This window comes from Urtica dioica, chromosome 4 (assembly GCF_054948205.1).
Source record: "Urtica dioica subsp. dioica isolate 48M chromosome 4, U.dioica_male_clone48M_v1_H2, whole genome shotgun sequence".
Taxonomy (NCBI): Eukaryota; Viridiplantae; Streptophyta; class Magnoliopsida; order Rosales; family Urticaceae; genus Urtica; species Urtica dioica.
The window spans coordinates 44,337,595-44,356,436 of record NC_142759.1 but is presented as its reverse complement, the minus strand read 5'-3'; the positions used below and the strand labels follow the sequence as shown (position 1 = coordinate 44,356,436).

General features: G+C 37.2%; 2 protein-coding genes across 2 annotated transcripts; both read left to right on the top strand.

Moving 5' to 3' along the window:
- The first annotated feature begins 4,037 nt into the window (after window positions 1-4,037).
- On the top strand, window positions 4,038-4,595 carry LOC149401582 (uncharacterized). The gene has a single exon (XM_089610795.1). It carries the CDS (start codon window positions 4,038-4,040, stop codon window positions 4,593-4,595), a length of 558 nt encoding a protein of 185 aa, XP_089466921.1.
- LOC149401581 (uncharacterized) lies at window positions 4,596-17,745 on the top strand. Its single transcript, XM_089610794.1, has 5 exons — window positions 4,596-5,070; window positions 5,461-5,631; window positions 5,748-6,640; window positions 16,999-17,136; window positions 17,461-17,745. Exons 1-5 carry the CDS (start codon window positions 4,596-4,598, stop codon window positions 17,743-17,745), a joined length of 1,962 nt encoding a protein of 653 aa, XP_089466920.1.
- Window positions 17,746-18,842: the final 1,097 nt, after the last annotated feature.

The following is an 18,842-nucleotide window of genomic DNA, read 5'->3' as shown; positions in this document are numbered from 1 at the left end:
TGATTAGTTTAGGTTAAAATTAAGTTTAAATTGTGTTTTGTGACATGTGTTGATAGTTTGTGACATGTTTAGTATAAAATTAACTTTAGGTTAAAATTAAGTTAAAGAATTTGTTTGGCGGGATACAATACAATCAGATGCGACTAGTCGCATTGGAAACCTTTGGGGCGAAAGAATCAGATGCGACTAGTCGCATCTAAAGTTGCACCTGAAAGTGTCATCAGGTGCGAGTTTTGTACTTTCAGGTGCGAAAAAAGTCGCACCTGATGCTATATTTTGTACTAGTGAAACTTCAAAAGCGATTTTAGATTTTGTACATGCGATGAAAAAGCTAGGATTCTTAGCTTTTGAAAAAAGTGTTTTTAAGTTTGCTTTACAAATTACCGTAATATATTCGTACAAAATGTTTCAAGTCATCTGTATGATATTTTAAATTCTATATCCCTTCGTAAATTGTGAGAATTTTTGTACCATAATACATAACTTTTCTCTTTGCCTCATCTTCTTTTTCTATCTAAGAGTGAAACTTGTTAAAAAATGATTTGTGCATTTTATTGGAATGTCGTTGGCCGTTAGAGTCCAATAGTAGTTTATCTTATTATTTAATTTTTAAGAACATGTCTATTTTAGTCATTTTACTATAATATATTTATTTTACCAAACGTTAAATCAAACTTTGTTATCAGCAACAACTGTTTTATAAATATTTTACCAAACACCTGTCAGTTTTTGAAAAAAAAACAATTTTTTTTTTTTTTCATAAACTGAATCTAAAAGCACTTTTTTTTTTTTTTAAAACAAAGCTATGCCAAACGGGGCCAATATTATTGATAAAAGATGAGAAAATATCAAGAGTATCCCTCGTGTATAATCGAAATGCGAAATTTATCCCCTCTATTTATAGAAATATCTGACATATCCCTTCAGTTTAATATAAAAGATCTATACCTCACTTAAAAAAATGTTATATTACAAATATCACCTTTTTCGTTTATTTTTTACAAAAAAATAATTTGAACTCCCAAAAATACCCTTAAAAGAAATATTTATTTACTATATTATTAAAAAAATCAAAATATCTCTTTATAAAAAAAATCCTTAACATTTTATAAAGAAATTTTTTAATTTAATTTTTTTGTATATAGAATAGAAAATAAAAAATTATTCCATTATGGGTATTTTGGGGAGTTCAAATTAATTTTTTTGTAAAAAATAAACGAAAATTGTGATATTTGTAATATAACATTTTTTTAGGGGATTTTTATGTCATTTATATTAAACGGAAGAGATATGTCTGATATTTCTATAAATAGATGGGATAAATCTCGCATTTCGATTAAACACGAGGGATACTCTTGATATTTTTTTTTTTTTGAGATACTTTTGATATTTTCCCTTGATAAAAAGATCATTACTTTTTTTCTTAGTAATGTTAATCTATAAATTAATGAAGGGGAAAAACATAAAGGAAGGCCTTAATTTTTTTATTCTTTTATTTAAGTAAAATCTTCTTCATTGTCTCGTTTCTTATAATTTTTTCAAATAATAGTATTTTCCTTAATTTTCAATCTCGGCAGTAAAAAGAACGTTGACAACCTGACATGTGTATGCAAATTAATTGTGGTCTTATAGTTATAATATTGTTAATACCACAATATCAATGAAAACTATCGTAACCATCACACCGCCTCCATTTTTTTTTTCTTCTAAAGCAAGGTACAAGTGGGGGAAATATCCCGCAGGTCAAAATTTCTCATAAATCAAATTTGAAAGGGTGTTTAGATTTTTTTTTTCTTTTCGCTTGTCGCGGAAGAATTGTTTCTCTTTTATTTTTATTTTTTGGTCGTGGCTGGTTAGTCATTTATAAAGTGGAGCCCACAATTTTTTCCATTTTTTTTAGTGTAGTCGGTTACTTGAACTTCAAAAAAGTGTGAGCTGTTACTCATCCATAAAATATTTTTTAAAATTTAAACATTAAATAAGAAAATTAACACATAGCACTCTATGAGTTGAGGAGATAATACTGTAGAAACTACAATTTTTTCTTGAGATTTGTAACTAACTAGACCACTTTAAACATATTATTTTGGATCTAGTTTTTGTTTGACAATTTTAAGGGATATAGTCAAATGGCTTATGTGGCAATAATTAAGGTCTGATTTGCCCTTATTTATTAACAAATTTGTCACTTTATCTCTCCTATTTTTTTTCAAATAATTTTTTTGCATCAAAACTTCAAAAATTCGTATCTTTCTCATACGAACTCGAAATTGAGTGATTTCAGATCCTACAAATTCGTGGTGTCGAGATCTACAAAAATAGACCCATTGTGTTTGATGAAAAATTATATTTATGTCGATAATTTCAAAAAATTTCAGTTATTTCCATACTTAAGGTAGTAACATAATTTTTCTACATCTATAGTATTAAACATGATTTTTCATCAAACACAATGGATCTATTTTTGAAGATCTCGGCGTCACAAATCCGTAGGATTTGGAATCACTCAATTTCGAGTTCATATGAGATAGATATGGTTTTTTGAAATTTTTATGTAAAAAAAGTGTAGGAAAAAAAGTAGGAGAGAGAAAATAACGAATTTGTTAATAAATAAGGGCAAATCAGACCTTAATTATTGTCACATAAATCTGTTGGCTATTTTTCTAAAAATTGTGAAACATAGGCTAAAAACAAATTTCATAGTTTCATTTTTGCTATTTTGCTACACTGTCCTATTTTCTTTACCTTATTTTAGTATATATAGAATATATAATGTATTGAATGTATTATTAGTTACTGTTCATTGTTTTTAGGGAAAATATCAAGAGTATCCCTCGTGTTTAATCGAATTGCGAGATTTATCCCATCAGACATATCCCTTCAGTTTAATATAAATGATATATCTCTCCTAAAAAAATACTATATTACAAATATCACCATTTTCGTTTATTTTTTATAAAAAAAATAATTTGAACTCCCCAAAATCTCTCTTTACAAAAAAAAATCCTTAACTTTCTATAAAGAAATTTTTTAATTTTTTTTTCTATATAGAATAAAAAATAAAAATTATTTCATTAAGGGTATTTTTGGGGGTTCAAATTATTTTTTTGTAAAAGATAAACGAAAAAGGGTGTTATTTTTAATATAGCATTTTTTAAGGGATTTATATGTCATTTATATTAAACTGAAGGGATATGTCTGATATTTCTAGAAATAGAGGGGATAAATCTCGCATTTCAATTAAACACGATGATACTCATGATATTTTCCCTTGTTTTCATCAACTATTATTTACTGTTCATAAGAGCAGCCAATCTGAGTTTACTATGTAGCTAAAACATGGCATCTGTTTAAAATATGTGGCTAAAACGTGGCATCTATTTCTAGCATGAGTTGAGTTTCTAATAAAGAAGTTCAAGAGTCGAGGAACCGCCAACTTTCCACTCCACTTTTTTTTCTTCTTTTTTCTGATTTATCATTTCACTTTCCTTCTAAATTCGAGCTCTTCCCTACACTAATCTGTCGTATCTCCGAGAGAGAGAACGAAGTGAAGTTTCCAGATTTCATTTAATGACTTCAGCGTCGGAATTGACAAGGAAGAACCGAAGAAGATGGAAATCGAAGAGAAGGAAATTTATTAAGATTATGGTGTATTGGTTAGCTTTTTATGTTGAGGCCGGTTGAGTGTAAAACGACTAAATCGTTTTGTTTGTAATACACCGCCTAAGTTCCAGTCTGCCCACGTGGCATATCACGCATAAATGCCTTGCTTAACTTGTTAATTAGTCAGTTTTTTGGTGAATAAGATTCTGAATTTACAGAGCTTCGTTGATTTGACGAACTCTCGCTTCTCTTCAATTCTTCTCTTCCAAATTCTCTTCTCCTCGTCTCAGTACCGAGAATGCAATATGGTATCAGAGCTCAATTCCGCTGAAGCTTGATCATCTCCTCTCAAATCTTGCTCTAATTCATCCTATCGCCTCATCAATTTCATGGATTCGAAGTTCGAGGAATCAGAGCAAATTTCGATCGCGAATATGACTTCGAAGAACCACCTCGACGATCCAACGAGTCCTTTCTTTATCCACCACATTGATAATCCAGGTGCTGTACTCGTCTCTCAGCTTCTCACCGGAGACAACTACGCGTCGTGGAGCAGATCTATGCTCATGGCTCTGTCCATCAAGAACAAGCTCGGCTTCATCGACGGAACGATCTCCAAGCCATCGATGACAGAAATCACGACCTTGAGCGCTTGGACAAGAAGCAACACCGTGGTCGTAGGATGGATCATCAACGCCATCTCGAAGGAAATCGCGACGAGCATCCAATTCGGAGATTTTGCGCATACAGTTTGGAAAGAACTTGCAGAGCGTTATCAACAACGAAATGGACCAAGGATCTTCCAGACTTTGCGCGATCTTGTCAACCTTTCGCAAGATCAGAGATCGATTGCGAACCACTACACAAGAGTGAAAGCGCTTTGGGACGAATTTCAGAATTTCAAGTCTTCTTGTACCTATGGAGATTGCACATGTGGAGCAACAAAACGAACGAAGGAATTCAATGACAGTGTCTACGTCATGATCTTCTAGATGGGATTAAACGATTCCTACGCCAACATAAGAGGTCAAGTACTGCTTATGGAACCAATTCCGCCAATCACCAAGGTGCTCTCACTAATCTCACAAGAAGAACAACACCGAGCCATGGGAATCGATACCAATCGAGCTGAAGGAATTGGCACAATGGCAATGATTGCAAAAGAAGATCTGATGACCAAGAAGACACAAAAGAAAGATCGGCCGTACTGCACCAAGGGGCTATATGTGCTGGACAAAGAAGCTGCAGTTCCACACCAGAATTATGTCAATCAAGTCACAGCTCGCGTCTGGCACAACAGATTAGGCCACCCATCAAATGCCAAGCTCAACATTCTCAGAGAAGTTTTACATTTTCACTCCGTTAATAATAGTAGTCCTTGTTGCATATGTCCTTTAGCCAAGCAGCGTAGACTTGCTTTTCCTCTTTCAAACAACATGTTTGATTTTGTGTTGGATTTAACTCACTGTGACATCTGGGGGCCTTTTCATACTGTCTCGCATTGCAATAACAAATTTTTTTTTCTACTCTTGTTGATGATCATAGTCGCTATACTTGGGTTTTTCTTTTGAAACAAAAATCCGATGTACATTTTATCATTCCTAAGTTTTGTAAAATGGTTGAAAATCAGTTGTCTACAACAAAAAAAAAATTTTTTGGTCTGACAATGCCAAAGAACTTGTTTTTTCTGAGTTTTTTTTGGTCAAAAAGGCATTGTTCATCAGTTTTCCTGCGTTGATACACCACAGCAGAACTCGGTGGTGGAAAGGAAACATCAACATATTTTAAATGTTGCCAGAGCTTTGTTTTTTCAGTCCCATGTACCGATTAGTTTTTGGAGTTATTGTGTTGTTACAGCAGTGTTTTTGATCAATAGAATGCCAACTGAAGTGCTCAAAAACAAAACTCCCTATGAGATCCTACACAACAAAACTGTTGTTTATGATCAACTAAGGACGTTTGGATGCCTGGCTTTCGCTTCAACCCTCAAGGCCAACAGGGACAAATTTCAACCGCGTGCCCGGAAGTGTGTTTTTATTGGGTATCCACAGGGAGTAAAAGGATATATGCTATATGATTTACAATCTGAAGAAGTGTTTATCTCCAGGGATGTTATTTTCCACCAGTTTTTTTTCCTTTTTCAGGTCTGACAAATCAACACAGTGAGCGTGAGCTTTTTCCTGATATTGTTTTACCCATTCTGACTCATGCTGAGCGTCATACACACAACAACGCACCTATTGATGACAATGTCATCATTATCCCTGACCCTGATCCTGTTATTAACCCTGATCCTGATCCTCAACTCCAAAACAACATAGATATTCCTCAAATTTCTGAACCAGAGAGCCAGATTATTCATAGCCCTGATTCTCACACGACCTCATCTGATGATGTTACTGAAACTCCAAACAGACCACACACTGATGTTAGAAGATCTTCTAGACCTATCAAACCACCTAGTTACCTACAAAATTACCACTGTGACCTGGCCAAATCCGCCACTGACGCCGTCTACACTTCACCACATCATATATCCAAAGTAGTTAGATATGAATCTCTGTCAACATCACACCGAGCTTTTGTTTTAAGTGTGGCATCTGATTATGAGCCTACATATTATCATCAAGCTGTGAAATATGTTCATTGGCAAAAAGCCATGGCTGAGGAGCTTGATGCCATGAAGGCAAATCACACTTGGTCTATTGTGCCATTGCCACCTGATAAAAAGGCAATTGGTTGTAGATGGCTTTTCAAAAACAAATACAATTCTGATGGTGCATTGGTTAGAAGAAAAGCCAGGTTGGTAGCAAAAGGTTACAACCAAAAAGAAGGGCTGGACTATCTTGATACTTTTTCACCATTAGCGAAGCTTGTTACTGTCAAGTTACTCCTAGCACTTGCCTCTTCACAAAAGTGGCATTTGTCTCAACTTGATATTAACAATGCTTTCCTTAATGGAGACTTATATGAGGAAGTATATATGGATATTCCTCTCGGTTGTGTAAAACAGGTGGATGGTTCTCAGCCCAAGATGGTGTGCAAGCTTCATAAGTCCATATATGGACTTAAACAAGCCTCGCGACAGTGGAACATAAAGTTCACCGATGTCTTGTTAAGTTTTGGTTTCAAGCAATCCAAATCTGATAACTCTTTGTTCACTAAAGGGAAATCTGATACGTTTGTGGCTGTCCTGTTATATGTAGATGACATTGTTGTCAATGGTGCCCACAAGAAGAGTAGTAGTGTCTATTTATGTACATTTGATGTCATATAGTCTTACGAAGACTCTTGCTTGTAATTGCTTATTCATTAATAAAAAGTTGAAACGTTCATTCAATCTTCCTTGTCTGAAGCTTTATGATAAAACCATAGTCTTTTAGTCCATAAACAAACTAAACAATTTACGAAGAGACAAATGTAGATTTGCATGAACGAACTCTTCGTAGTTTGCTTAAAACGATATATTCGCAATCTTAGGGTCAAAGGACTATTGACCTCAGTATGATTGTTAGAAGAATCTATGATGTCTGGTTATGAGGCATTGAGAGTTGGAGACTCTATAGTTCTTCTAGGTATCTTCCGAAGGTACTGAATTGACCAGTGCACTTCTAGAGACAATATAAGAACAAACCATTTAACCTCTTATGTCTCGAAGTCACTATGTATGAATTGCATCATGCTTACCTTAATCCTGAAATGAGACATGCCATTTCACACCTTAGTATTCTCATTTGAGAAAGTCAAAGTTCGGACTCACTATGTGATTCCGAACAAGGCCTATTGGTGAAGTACTAAGTTGTGAGTCTGTCATGAGTAACTTTGTGAAGTTCTCATAGATATGGAATTCATGTACAAGATTGCTGAAATGCAATGTATGTCACCTCATGCTTTGTTCCTTGGAGTGTGAATAAATGAACTGGCCAGTGTCCAAATTGAGTCTTGACTCTTTTGGATGAAACAATGTGACTTGTTAGCTCCTCGTCAATACATTGTTTCTAACTTATTCACAAGCGACAAAGGAGTTGAGGAAATAACAGCTAGAATGGTAAAATGGTAATTTAGTAAATCCCGACTAGCTGATGACATTCATAAAGGGTAAACATAGATAATATTCAGTGGATCCGCTCATCATAATTAGGTCGAATTCTTGAGTAGAAAATAAATTCATTTGAACCGAGAGATTTTCAGTGTCAGCTCTTTAGTGGAGTCAGTTGGCATTAAGCTAAACTTGGAAAAGGTTTGTGAACTTTTGAGTCCAAGTGTTTAGCTAAAGCTTTGTTCATTTGGGTCCATGAGGTCACTGTCACGAATCACATCGATAGGAATAGTTAAACTGGAAGCTAAGTCAAAACAAGAACGAAAATTGTCGAAAGGGTATTTTTGTCTTTTGAGACATAAAGATGAAATGGATGTCAATAAATTTTGACAAGTTCATTTGATGACTTAATGTCACTCGGCCATAATATGATTAATTGGGCCTTGTGGATTAATTTCATTTCATAAGAATTTTATTTGAAAATTCTAAATGGGCCTTTTCTTATGTTGTCATGAACAAGTGAAGAAAATTCTAGAAGTCTTTTCTAGAAATGTTGGGCGCCCATAATACCCAAGAAAGAGAGAATATTTTGTGCATAAATGTATCAAGATACTTGCCAAAAGAAAAAGAGGAAACAAATTTGCATGAGGATGCTTAAGGGAATTCGGCCAAGTGAGTCAAAGGCAAGGCAAGGAACAAAAAAAAAGGAAACAAATCCAAGCCTTCTAGAAGGCTGCCTTGGCCGAGTGACTCATGAGGAAATAAGGCAATATTTTCTCATGAATATGTGATATTCTATAGAAGAGGAAACTACCTTATTGAAGGTGAGACCTCTCCTATAAATAGGAGCCTCATTTCCTCACAATTCATTCATCCAAAGTTTTAGAGATTGAGAGCTTCTCTCTCTAGACTTGGCCGGCCCTTCCTCTCTCTCTCTCTAGTTTATATTTTCGATTTTTCTTGTCTTGGCACCTAGGTCCTCACTCGACCTAGCGTTTAGCTCTGCGACTTCGAGACTCGTTCTTAAGTCGTAGTGTTTAAAAGTGCCCACTCACTGATTCCTTCTTTTCGAGTGATTTAGTGATAGAAACTTTCGTGGTTGCTCGAGGTGCCGAGGAAAGGAAGAGAGACGTGCTGCGAGGGGAGACGAGCGTTGCAACTTTCCAAAAGCTTCTACAAGGTTCAAGCTTCAAGAAAGGTTAGTAACTTTAATAGCTCATATTAGTTTTTATTTACATGTACATGCTCTTGTCTAGGTTAGTAAAAACTAGTTTTACTTAAAAAGAAAATTTTTAAAATTCCGCCGCTTAACGAAGCGTTAAACTTTTTCTTAAACCCTAGATCGATTCCAACAAATGGTATCAGAGCTATGGTCAAAGAGATGCATGTACATGTTTTTTAAATTATGAGCTTGAAAATCGTTTTCGAAAGTTTACTAATTTTGTGACAAGTTAGAATTGTAATCTTAGATTTTTTTTTAATTTATTGCTCTTGTCTCTAAATTAAAAAGCATGTTGATTTTCTATGAGTTTGGGATGTTTTTAAAACACATTAGAATCAGTTCTAAAAGTTTTTAATTTTTTATATTGAAAAACGTGTTTTAAAGGTTTGAGAAATTTCGGTAAATTTTGTGACTAGTTACTTTGTCTTTCTAGTTTCTTTTATTTACCGTATTCGTTTTATGCTTGTTGTTATTTCTTTTATTCTATGTTATTACCCTGCTAATAAAACACAAATAAAAGCTTTAAACAACATCTTAAAACGTTCCGTTACACTCGATTCTTTTTCGCACCTAAAAGGACGAAGCTTTAATTTATTTCTTTTTCTTCGAGCTGGAATGTAAACCCGCATTAAAAGCGGCATAACTCTCTGCTCAGAAATCGAAATTTAATTATTCTTGAATCAAATTAAAGCTCTGTCTGTCCTCTGTCCAATGCCACCGGTTTCGGCTGAAAAGGACATCGGAGCCGCCAGATATGGCGATTTTACTCCAAGGTGCGCGGCTGTCTGAAACTCCAGTTTTTTAGAAATCCGGATTTTCAAACCCCACTACCATGAGTTATAGAACTCTAATGAGAAAATTTTCTTGAGAAAAAATGTTTTTCATATGATTATAAACATGATGTGTAAAGATTAAAAGTTTTGATTTTTGAAAGATTAATTGAAATTGAATTTTTACAAAATTAGTTTGAATTTTGAAAAACCGTTTTCACTTTCAAACTTGAAAATATTTTGTCATCCAAATCAAATAAGTTTTCAAAATGTTTTCAAAACTATATCTATATCACATATGTTCAAAATCTATATGCTCTTGAAATTTTGAGTGGGAGGTCTCCTTGTAGACAAGCCGAAAAATAAAAAGATGTGTAATCTCAAACTTTCAAGTGTTCGAGTGAGTTGAAGTTCACACTTCCCTCACGCACTTTCCCGAAATAGAAAATAGGAAAAGATCGAGTATGTCCCTTGTGCCTTTATGCACTAATACTGCTCTGAACATGTCGATCTAGGATTCTCTTCTAGTTGTCCGCTCTGTCGCTCTCTAACTAGGAAATTTGTTTCCGAACTTATAAGAGTCGATGAACCAACTCCAAAAACTAAGTGGGAGGGTTATATTCGTTGTTTGTAACCCGCGATCCCCAACACTAGTGAAAGATGCAATAACGTGGGACTAAGAGCCGCTCTTGCGACCCTCACTTAAATGTGAGTACTCCAAGGCGTTATTGCTTCGATCATTGCTCAATGAGCTACGTCCGAGAGTGATGCAATGATGGCAAGGCCTCCCCTTGGGGGATTGTTTTTCAAAGCTGATCTTTTGGACTAAGTGGTTGGTTGCACACTTAGGCTCAATCCCTAGTATCCTCCCTTGAGGCTCTGCGAAAGGATGTGAGTGATCAAACAAATTTAAAAGGTGGCTAGTCAAAATAGATGTATTGACATCTTGGCTTAGCATTAATGATGTGTCATTTACTTATAAATGGAGTTTTTTTGCGGCCTTCTCTTGAGGGAGTAAATTATCGTTTGGTTTATAACACCTTTGGATTTTATAAAAGTCTTAATGAAACTTAAATCCTAAACCAAAGACTAATCATAAACTTGTTTCAACTTATATAGGCAATATGTCTCTCAACCATCTCTCTATCTTTCTTTCCTCAAACAAACTCGAAAACGAAAACTACGTAGATTCGAAACGTAACCTCGACATAATACCTACCGTTTACAAGCACAAATGGGTACTCACCACCCCGTGTCCTCCTCTGACGAATGATGATTCAACTCAAGAGGACAATGACGCCTTAGCGGCCTGGCTTCGATCCGATGAGATTGTGAGGTGCTATATCTTGGCATCTATGAACAATGTGCTGAAAGAGCAACATCGTGACATCGAGACTGCCGCTGACATGCTCTACAATCTCCTTGAGATGTTTGAAGGGCAAAAGCGTCAAGCAAGGCAACAAGCAGTCCGACAGTTTATGAACTGTCATACGAAGGCTAGGACTCCTGTTAGAGACTTTATGATACTGATCATTAGTTTTCTAAATAAAATAGAAATCCTAGGATCTGAGATTGATGGGAAGAATATCATAGATATGATCTTAGAAACTCTCCCCGCATCTCTTGATACCTCCAAGATGAACTACTTCATAAACAAGCTAGAGTACACTGTTACCAAGCTTATGAAGGAACTTCACACTGCTGTAGGTCTCACTAAGAGAAAGAGGAATCAAAGAGAGGCACATGCTACTGAGCAAAAAGCCTCCGCCTCTGGAACTAAGAAGAGACTTCACAAAGCCGATAAAAAGAACTGTCCTGCCTATCTCAAAGCAAAGGAACATAGTATTGTACTAGTTACCGAAGCATGCTTAGTAGCTGATAATGTATCAACGTGGATTCTTGACTCCGCTGCTACTAACCATATTTGTTGTTCCTTGAATGGTTTCAAGAAAACCAAAAGCTTAGAGGAAGGCGAGTTCTGTTTCAAATGGGGTGATGGGAGCCTGGTGTCTGCAAAGGCTGTGGGATCCGTGATGCTGTCTTTTGAAGACCGCACTTTAAACTTGAATAATGTTTATATTGTTCCTACCTTTGGGAAGAACTTAATATCCGTTGCTCGTCTTCGTGAGCAAGATTATTGTTTAAAGTTCATTAAGAATGGAATTCGTATTTCGTTTCCTGACAATTCTTTTGTCACTGATGCATGTATGAAGAATGCTCTTTTCTACATCTATCCCACTCAACCTTCTCTTTTAGACACCGAAATAGATAACGATCTAATTAGGGAGCCAAAGAGGATAAAACTTTCTGAATCCTCCGATCTAACAAAATCAACATACCTCTGGCACTTAAGACTTGGTCATATCAGTCTAGATAGGATTAAGAGACTTGTGAGGGATGGTCCACTCCAAGCCTCTGCAATAGGCTCACTACCTACTTGTGAATCCTGTATAGAAGGAAAAATGACTAAGCGACCTTTCTCCGATAAGGGTCGAAGAGCCACTGAGTTGCTGGAACTAATACATTCTGATGTATGTGGTCCGCTCAACCAACAGGCACGTGGAGGATACGAATACTTCGTTACCTTCACTGATGACTACTCAAGATATGGGTTTGTCTATTTGCTTAAACACAAATCCGAGACCTTTAACGTATTTAAGGTCTTTAGGGCTTTAGTGGAAAAGCAAACTGGCAAAGTGATCAAAACCCTTCGATCTGATCGAGGTGGTGAGTATATGTCTGGAGAGTTCGATGACTTTCTTAAAGAAGAAGGTATCGCTTCTCAGCTTACCGCACATGGCACACCTCAACAAAACGGAGTGTTAGAGAGAAGAAACCGAACTCTTATGGAGATGGTTAGATCAATGATGAGTTACTCATCACTCCCGCTTTCCTTTTGGGGATATGCCCTCGAAACAGCCGCCTACATTCTGAACCAAGTTCCGTCCAAGACGGTTCCTGGTACTCCTTATGAACGATGGACTGGCCGTAAAGTGAATCTTGGCCGCATCCGAATTTGGGGTTGCCCTGCACACGTGCTGAGGCAAAAGACTAGCAAGTTGGCTAGTAGGTCAGAATTGTGCCTGTTTGTAGGATATCCGAAGGAAACCAAAGGTTTTACTTTCTATAGTCCCGAGGACGATAAGACTTTCGTTAGCACGAATGCTCGTTTCCTTGAGGAGGACTTTATGAAGGATGCGAAACCTAGAAGCAAAATTGTGCTTGAAGAAAAGTTGGGTGAGGAAGCTTCTACCTCGTCTGTAAGAACTGTTCTTACCCCAACTGAAACACAACCTAACTCATCAGAATCTCGTCAAGTAGTACTTCGACGTAGTGGGAGGGCTACTCAAAAGCCTGACAGGTACATGTCTTATGGAGACTCTCTTGTAGCCGTCTCCGACATGGATGACCCTGTTTCCTATAGCCAAGCGATGGCTTGTTCTGAATCAAACCTTTGGCTTGACGCCATGAAAGTTGAAATGCACTCGATGTATGTCAACAAAGTCTGGAAACTTGTAGACCTTCCTGAAGGGATTAAACCCGTAGGGTGTAAGTGGATATACAAGAAGAAAAGGGGTCCTGATGGGAACGTCGAGACGTTCAAAGCACGACTTGTGGCAAAGGGTTATACCCAACAAGAAGGGATTGACTATGAAGAAACCTTCTCGCCAATCGCGATGCTTAAATCCATCCGCATACTCCTATCCATAGCTGCAGCTCTCGACTATGAGATCTGGCAAATGGATGTCAAGACAGCCTTTCTGAATGGCAATCTTGACGAGCGCATTTACATGGCTCAACCAGACGGTTTCGTGGATAAAGGTCAAGAGACCAAGGTTTGTGAGTTGCTTAAATCCATTTATGGACTAAAGCAAGCATCTAGGTCATGGAATATTAGATTCGATGAAACTGTAAAGAGCTTCGGCTTTGAACAGTCAATAGATGAGCCTTGTGTTTACAAGTTAATACACGAAGGCAAAGTTGTGTTTCTGGTACTATATGTCGATGATATACTACTCATTGGTAATGACGTGGGTAAGTTATCTGAGGTTAAGGTCTGGCTAGCAAAGCAATTCGATATGAAGGATCTAGGAGAAGCCGCGTACATTCTGGGGATCCAAATCTTTCGAGATAGGAAAAACCGGACCCTGTCGCTCTCTCAAGCATCTTATATTGATAAGGTGATGGATCGCTTCTCGATGCAAGACTGCAAGAGGGGTCAAACACCCTTTAGGCATGGAGTTTCACTCTCTAAGGACCGGTCTCCCAAGACTGCACAAGAGATTGAAGACATGAGGAAAATTCCTTACGCCTCTGCCGTAGGAAGCCTTATGTATGCTATGCTTTGCACTAGACCTGACATCTGTTTCGCCATTGGCGTAGTTAGCCGTTTCCAATCCAACCCTGGTCCCGAGCACTGGATTGCTATTAAGCATGTTCTTAAGTATCTTCGAAGAACTAGGAACTTGATGCTTACATACTCAGGTACTGACCTGACTATGACGGGATATACCGACTCCGATTTTCAAGCGGATAAGGATTCCAGGAAATCCACTTCGGGATCTGTGTTCATCCTTAATGGTGGAGCTGTTGTGTGGAGAAGTATTAAGCAATCTTGCATTGCTGACTCCACAATGGAAGCAGAATATGTGGCTGCTTGTGAAGCATCCAAAGAGGCTGTATGGCTTAGAAAATTCCTTAAGTATTTGGAAGTTGTTCCAAACGTCGATGAGCCCATGACCCTTTATTGTGATAATAGTGGGGCTGTCGCTAACTCAAAGGAACCTAGAAGCCATAAGCGCTCTAAGTATATTGAGAGGAAATACCATTTGATTCGAGAGATCGCGCAACGCGGAGACGTGGAGGTGAAGTAGATCTCTGGTAGATCTATTCACCAAGGCCCTAGCGAACATGGTCTTCGACCAACTTCGAGAGGGATTAGGCATGTAGGACTACTCACATCTTCTTTGAGTCAAGTGGGAGTTTGTTGTCAATGGTGCCCACAAGAAGAGTAGTAGTGTCTATTTATGTACATTTGATGGCATATAGTCTTACGAAGACTCTTGCTTGTAATTGCTTATTCATTAATAAAAACTTGAAACGTTCATTCAATCTTCCTTGTCTGAAGCTTTATGATAAAACCATAGTCTTTTAGTCCATAAACAAACTAAACAACTTACGAAGAGACAAATGTAGATTTGCATGAACGAACTCTTCGTAGTTTGCTTAAAACGATATATTCGCAATCTTAGGGTCAAAGGACTATTGACCTCAGTATGATTGTTAGAAGAATCTATGATGTCTGGTTATGAGGCATTGAGAGTTGGAGACTCTATAGTTCTTCTAGGTATCTTCCGAAGGTACTGAATTGACCAGTGCACTTCTAGAGACAATATAAGAACAAACCATTTAACCTCTTATGTCTCGAAGTCACTATGTATGAATTGCATCATGCTTACCTTAATCCTGAAATGAGACATGCCATTTCACACCTTAGTATTCTCATTTGAGAAAGTCAAACTTCGGACTCACTATGTGATTCCGAACAAGGCCTATTGGTGAAGTACTAAGTTGTGAGTCTGTCATGAGTAACTTTGTGAAGTTCTCATAGATATGGAATTCATGTACAAGATTGCTGAAATGCAATGTATGTCACCTCATGCTTTGTTCCTTGGAGTGTGAATAAATGAACTGGCCAGTGTCCAAATTGAGTCTTGACTCTTTTGGATGAAACAATGTGACTTGTTAGCTCCTCGTCAATACATTGTTTCTAACTTATTCACAAGCGACAAAGGAGTTGAGGAAATAACAGCTAGAAGGGTAAAATGGTAATTTAGTAAATCCCGACTAGCTGATGACATTCATAAAGGGTAAACATAGATAATATTCAGTGGATCCGCTCATCATAATTAGGTCGAATTCTTGAGTAGAAAATAAATTCATTTGAACCGAGAGATTTTCAGTGTCAGCTCTTTAGTGGAGTCAGTTGGCATTAAGCTAAACTTGGAAAAGGTTTGTGAACTTTTGAGTCCAAGTGTTTAGCTAAAGCTTTGTTCATTTGGGTCCATGAGGTCACTGTCACGAATCACATCGATAGGAATAGTTAAACTGGAAGCTAAGTCAAAACAAGAACGAAAATTGTCGAAAGGGTATTTTTGTCTTTTGAGACATAAAGATGAAATGGATGTCAATAAATTTTGACAAGTTCATTTGATGACTTAATGTCACTCGGCCATAATATGATTAATTGGGCCTTGTGGATTAATTTCATTTCATAAGAATTTTATTTGAAAATTCTAAATGGGCCTTTTCTTATGTTGTCATGAACAAGTGAAGAAAATTCTAGAAGTCTTTTCTAGAAATGTTGGGCGCCCATAATACCCAAGAAAGAGAGAATATTTTGTGCATAAATGTATCAAGATACTTGCCAAAAGAAAAAGAGGAAACAAATTTGCATGAGGATGCTTAAGGGAATTCGGCCAAGTGAGTCAAAGGCAAGGCAAGGAACAAAAAAAAAGGAAACAAATCCAAGCCTTCTAGAAGGCTGCCTTGGCCGAGTGACTCATGAGGAAATAAGGCAATATTTTCTCATGAATATGTGATATTCTATAGAAGAGGAAACTACCTTATTGAAGGTGAGACCTCTCCTATAAATAGGAGCCTCATTTCCTCACAATTCATTCATCCAAAGTTTTAGAGATTGAGAGCTTCTCTCTCTAGACTTGGCCGCCCCTTCCTCTCTCTCTCTAGTTTATATTTTCGATTTTTCTTGTCTTGGCACCTAGGTCCTCACTCGACCTAGCGTTTAGCTCTGCGACTTCGAGACTTGTTCTTAAGTCGTAGTGTTTAAAAGTGCCCACTCACTGATTCCTTCTTTTCGAGTGATTTAGTGATAGAAACTTTCGTGGTTGCTCGAGGTGCCGAGGAAAGGAAGAGAGACGTGCTGCGAGGGGAGACGAGCGTTGCAACTTTCCAAAAGCTTCTACAAGGTTCAAGCTTCAAGAAAGGTTAGTAACTTTAATAGCTCATATTAGTTTTTATTTACATGTACATGCTCTTGTCTAGGTTAGTAAAAACTAGTTTTACTTAAAAAGAATTTTTTTAAAATTCCGCCGCTTAACGAAGCGTTAAACTTTTTCTTAAACCCTAGATCGATTCCAACAGACATTGTGGTGGCAGGGCCGTCCATGAAGGTGATAGAAGAAGTCAAGGCACAACTACATTCGAGGTTCAAGCTGAAAGACCCCGGAGCACTCAAATTCTTTTTGTGATTGGAAATAGCAAGGAGCAAGTCTAGGATCCATCTGTCTCAGAGACAATACACGCTAAATATGCTGACTGACTATGGCTTTCTGGATTGCAAGCCAGCAAAAACGCCCATGGATCCACGAATCTCCTTGAATGTTGAAGATGGTGATACTCTACCTGACCCATCTGTCTACAAGAGTTTAGTGGGAAGGCTGCTATACCTGACAATCACAAGACCAGATGTTATGTTCGCTGTACATCAGTTGAGTCAATTTGTATCGGCACCTTGCTCAGGACATCTCACAGCGACACATCATCTACTTCGATATCTCAAAGCTCAACCAGGATTGGGATTATTCTATCCTGCCAGCTCAAATCTGCAACTACGTGCCTTTTTGGATGCGGATTGGGCAACTTGTGGTGACACCAGGCGCTCAGTCACAGGGTATTGTGTTTTCATTGGAGACTCAATGATCTCTTGGAAAGCCAAGAAGCAAACCACCGTCTCTCGATCGTCAGCTGAGTCCGAATATCGTGCATTGGGAGTGACTGCAACATAAATTATATGGTTGCAACAGTTGTTGGCTGATTTTGCTGTTGTTTCAACACAACCAGCTGCTCTCTTCTGCGACAACCAAGCAGCGATACATATTGCGAACAACCCGGTGTTTCACGAGCGCACAAAGCACTTGGAGGTTGATTGTCATTTTGTCCGGGACCATCTCCGAGTTTGCGTTTTCAAGCTGCTTCCGATCAGATCAGCTTTGCAGTTGGTTGACATGTTCACTCACCAGCTCTGCACTCCCTCATGTCCAAGATGTCACTCAAGAATATCTGTGTTCCATCTTGAGGGGGCGTATTAAGATTATGGTGTATTGGTTAGCTTTTTATTTTGAGGCCGGTTGAGTGTAAAACGACTACGTCGTTTTGTTTGTAATACACCGCCTAAGTTCTAGTCTGCCCACGTGGCATATCACGCATAAATGCGTTGCTTAACTTGTTCATTAGTCCGTTTTTTGGTGAATAAGATTCTGAATTTACAGAGCTTCGTTGATTTGACGAACTCTCGCTTCTCTTCAATTCTTCTCTTCCAAATTCTCTTCTCCTCGTCTCAGTACCGAGAATGCAATAAAATTCGCATGTGCGACTATTTATCAGGTACGACCTGGATTATGTTCCTTTTTTTGTGTACGAATATCTGAAATCAAATACGAGGGTTTTGATTTCAAGGGTTTGAAGTTGAAATCTGGTTTTGAAATTGAATGTTGTGGATTACAATTTCGATGATGATTCTCACCTCCTCTATTTGTCCGTATTTTCGAAGTAAAAATTGGGGTTAGGGTTTCTAGGTTTTTTCTTCATTAATTTTTTTAATTTGGTGATAGTTTACTTGGAATTCAATGATGATTCATAATATTTCTTCTAGATTGGGTTGATTTCTCGACTTTTCCCTTGTATTTTCTTCGGATTAATTAGGGGGTTTGCTAATCCATTTCAACTTTTTGACAGACTTTGTGCGACAATGACCGATCTCAGAAAAAAGGGTTATTTTGACAATTTTCGCTTACTAATCTTGCAATACGTTTATGTGATACAAGTTAAAAGCTATTTTTTTTTATTAAATTACGTAAACATCGTGACGCCAGCCTGGAGAGAAAAATCCTGAAAGTAATCATCGAGGCTGCTTTTGGTTGAGATTAAAAAGTCATGTTTTTGTTTTTAGAATAAACTAAACTGTTTATTTGGTGTTTGACAAAACTGTTTTTACGAAAATCTTCAAAAGCGATTTTAGATTTTGTACATGAGTTGGAAAACCTAGGATTTCTAGGTTTTGGAAAAAGTGTTTTAAAGTTTGTTATATAAATTATTGTAATATCCTCGTACAGGAGACAGAAGATAGTTTTTTTTTCCTTAAGAACATGTTTATTTTAGTCTTTTTACTATAATATATTTCTTTTAC

Excerpts from the sequence above, each read along its gene's own strand:
- LOC149401582 (XM_089610795.1), top strand. The coding sequence starts at position 4,038 with ATGACTTCGAAGAACCACCTCGACGATCCAACGAGTCCTTTCTTTATC.
- LOC149401581 (XM_089610794.1), top strand. The coding sequence starts at position 4,596 with ATGGGATTAAACGATTCCTACGCCAACATAAGAGGTCAAGTACTGCTT. Across the intron at positions 5,632-5,747 it reads TCAACCGCGTGCCCGGAAGT|GTCTGACAAATCAACACAGT; the intron begins GTGTTTTTATTG and ends TTCCTTTTTCAG. Across the intron at positions 17,137-17,460 it reads GACCAGATGTTATGTTCGCT|TTGTTGGCTGATTTTGCTGT; the intron begins GTACATCAGTTG and ends TGGTTGCAACAG.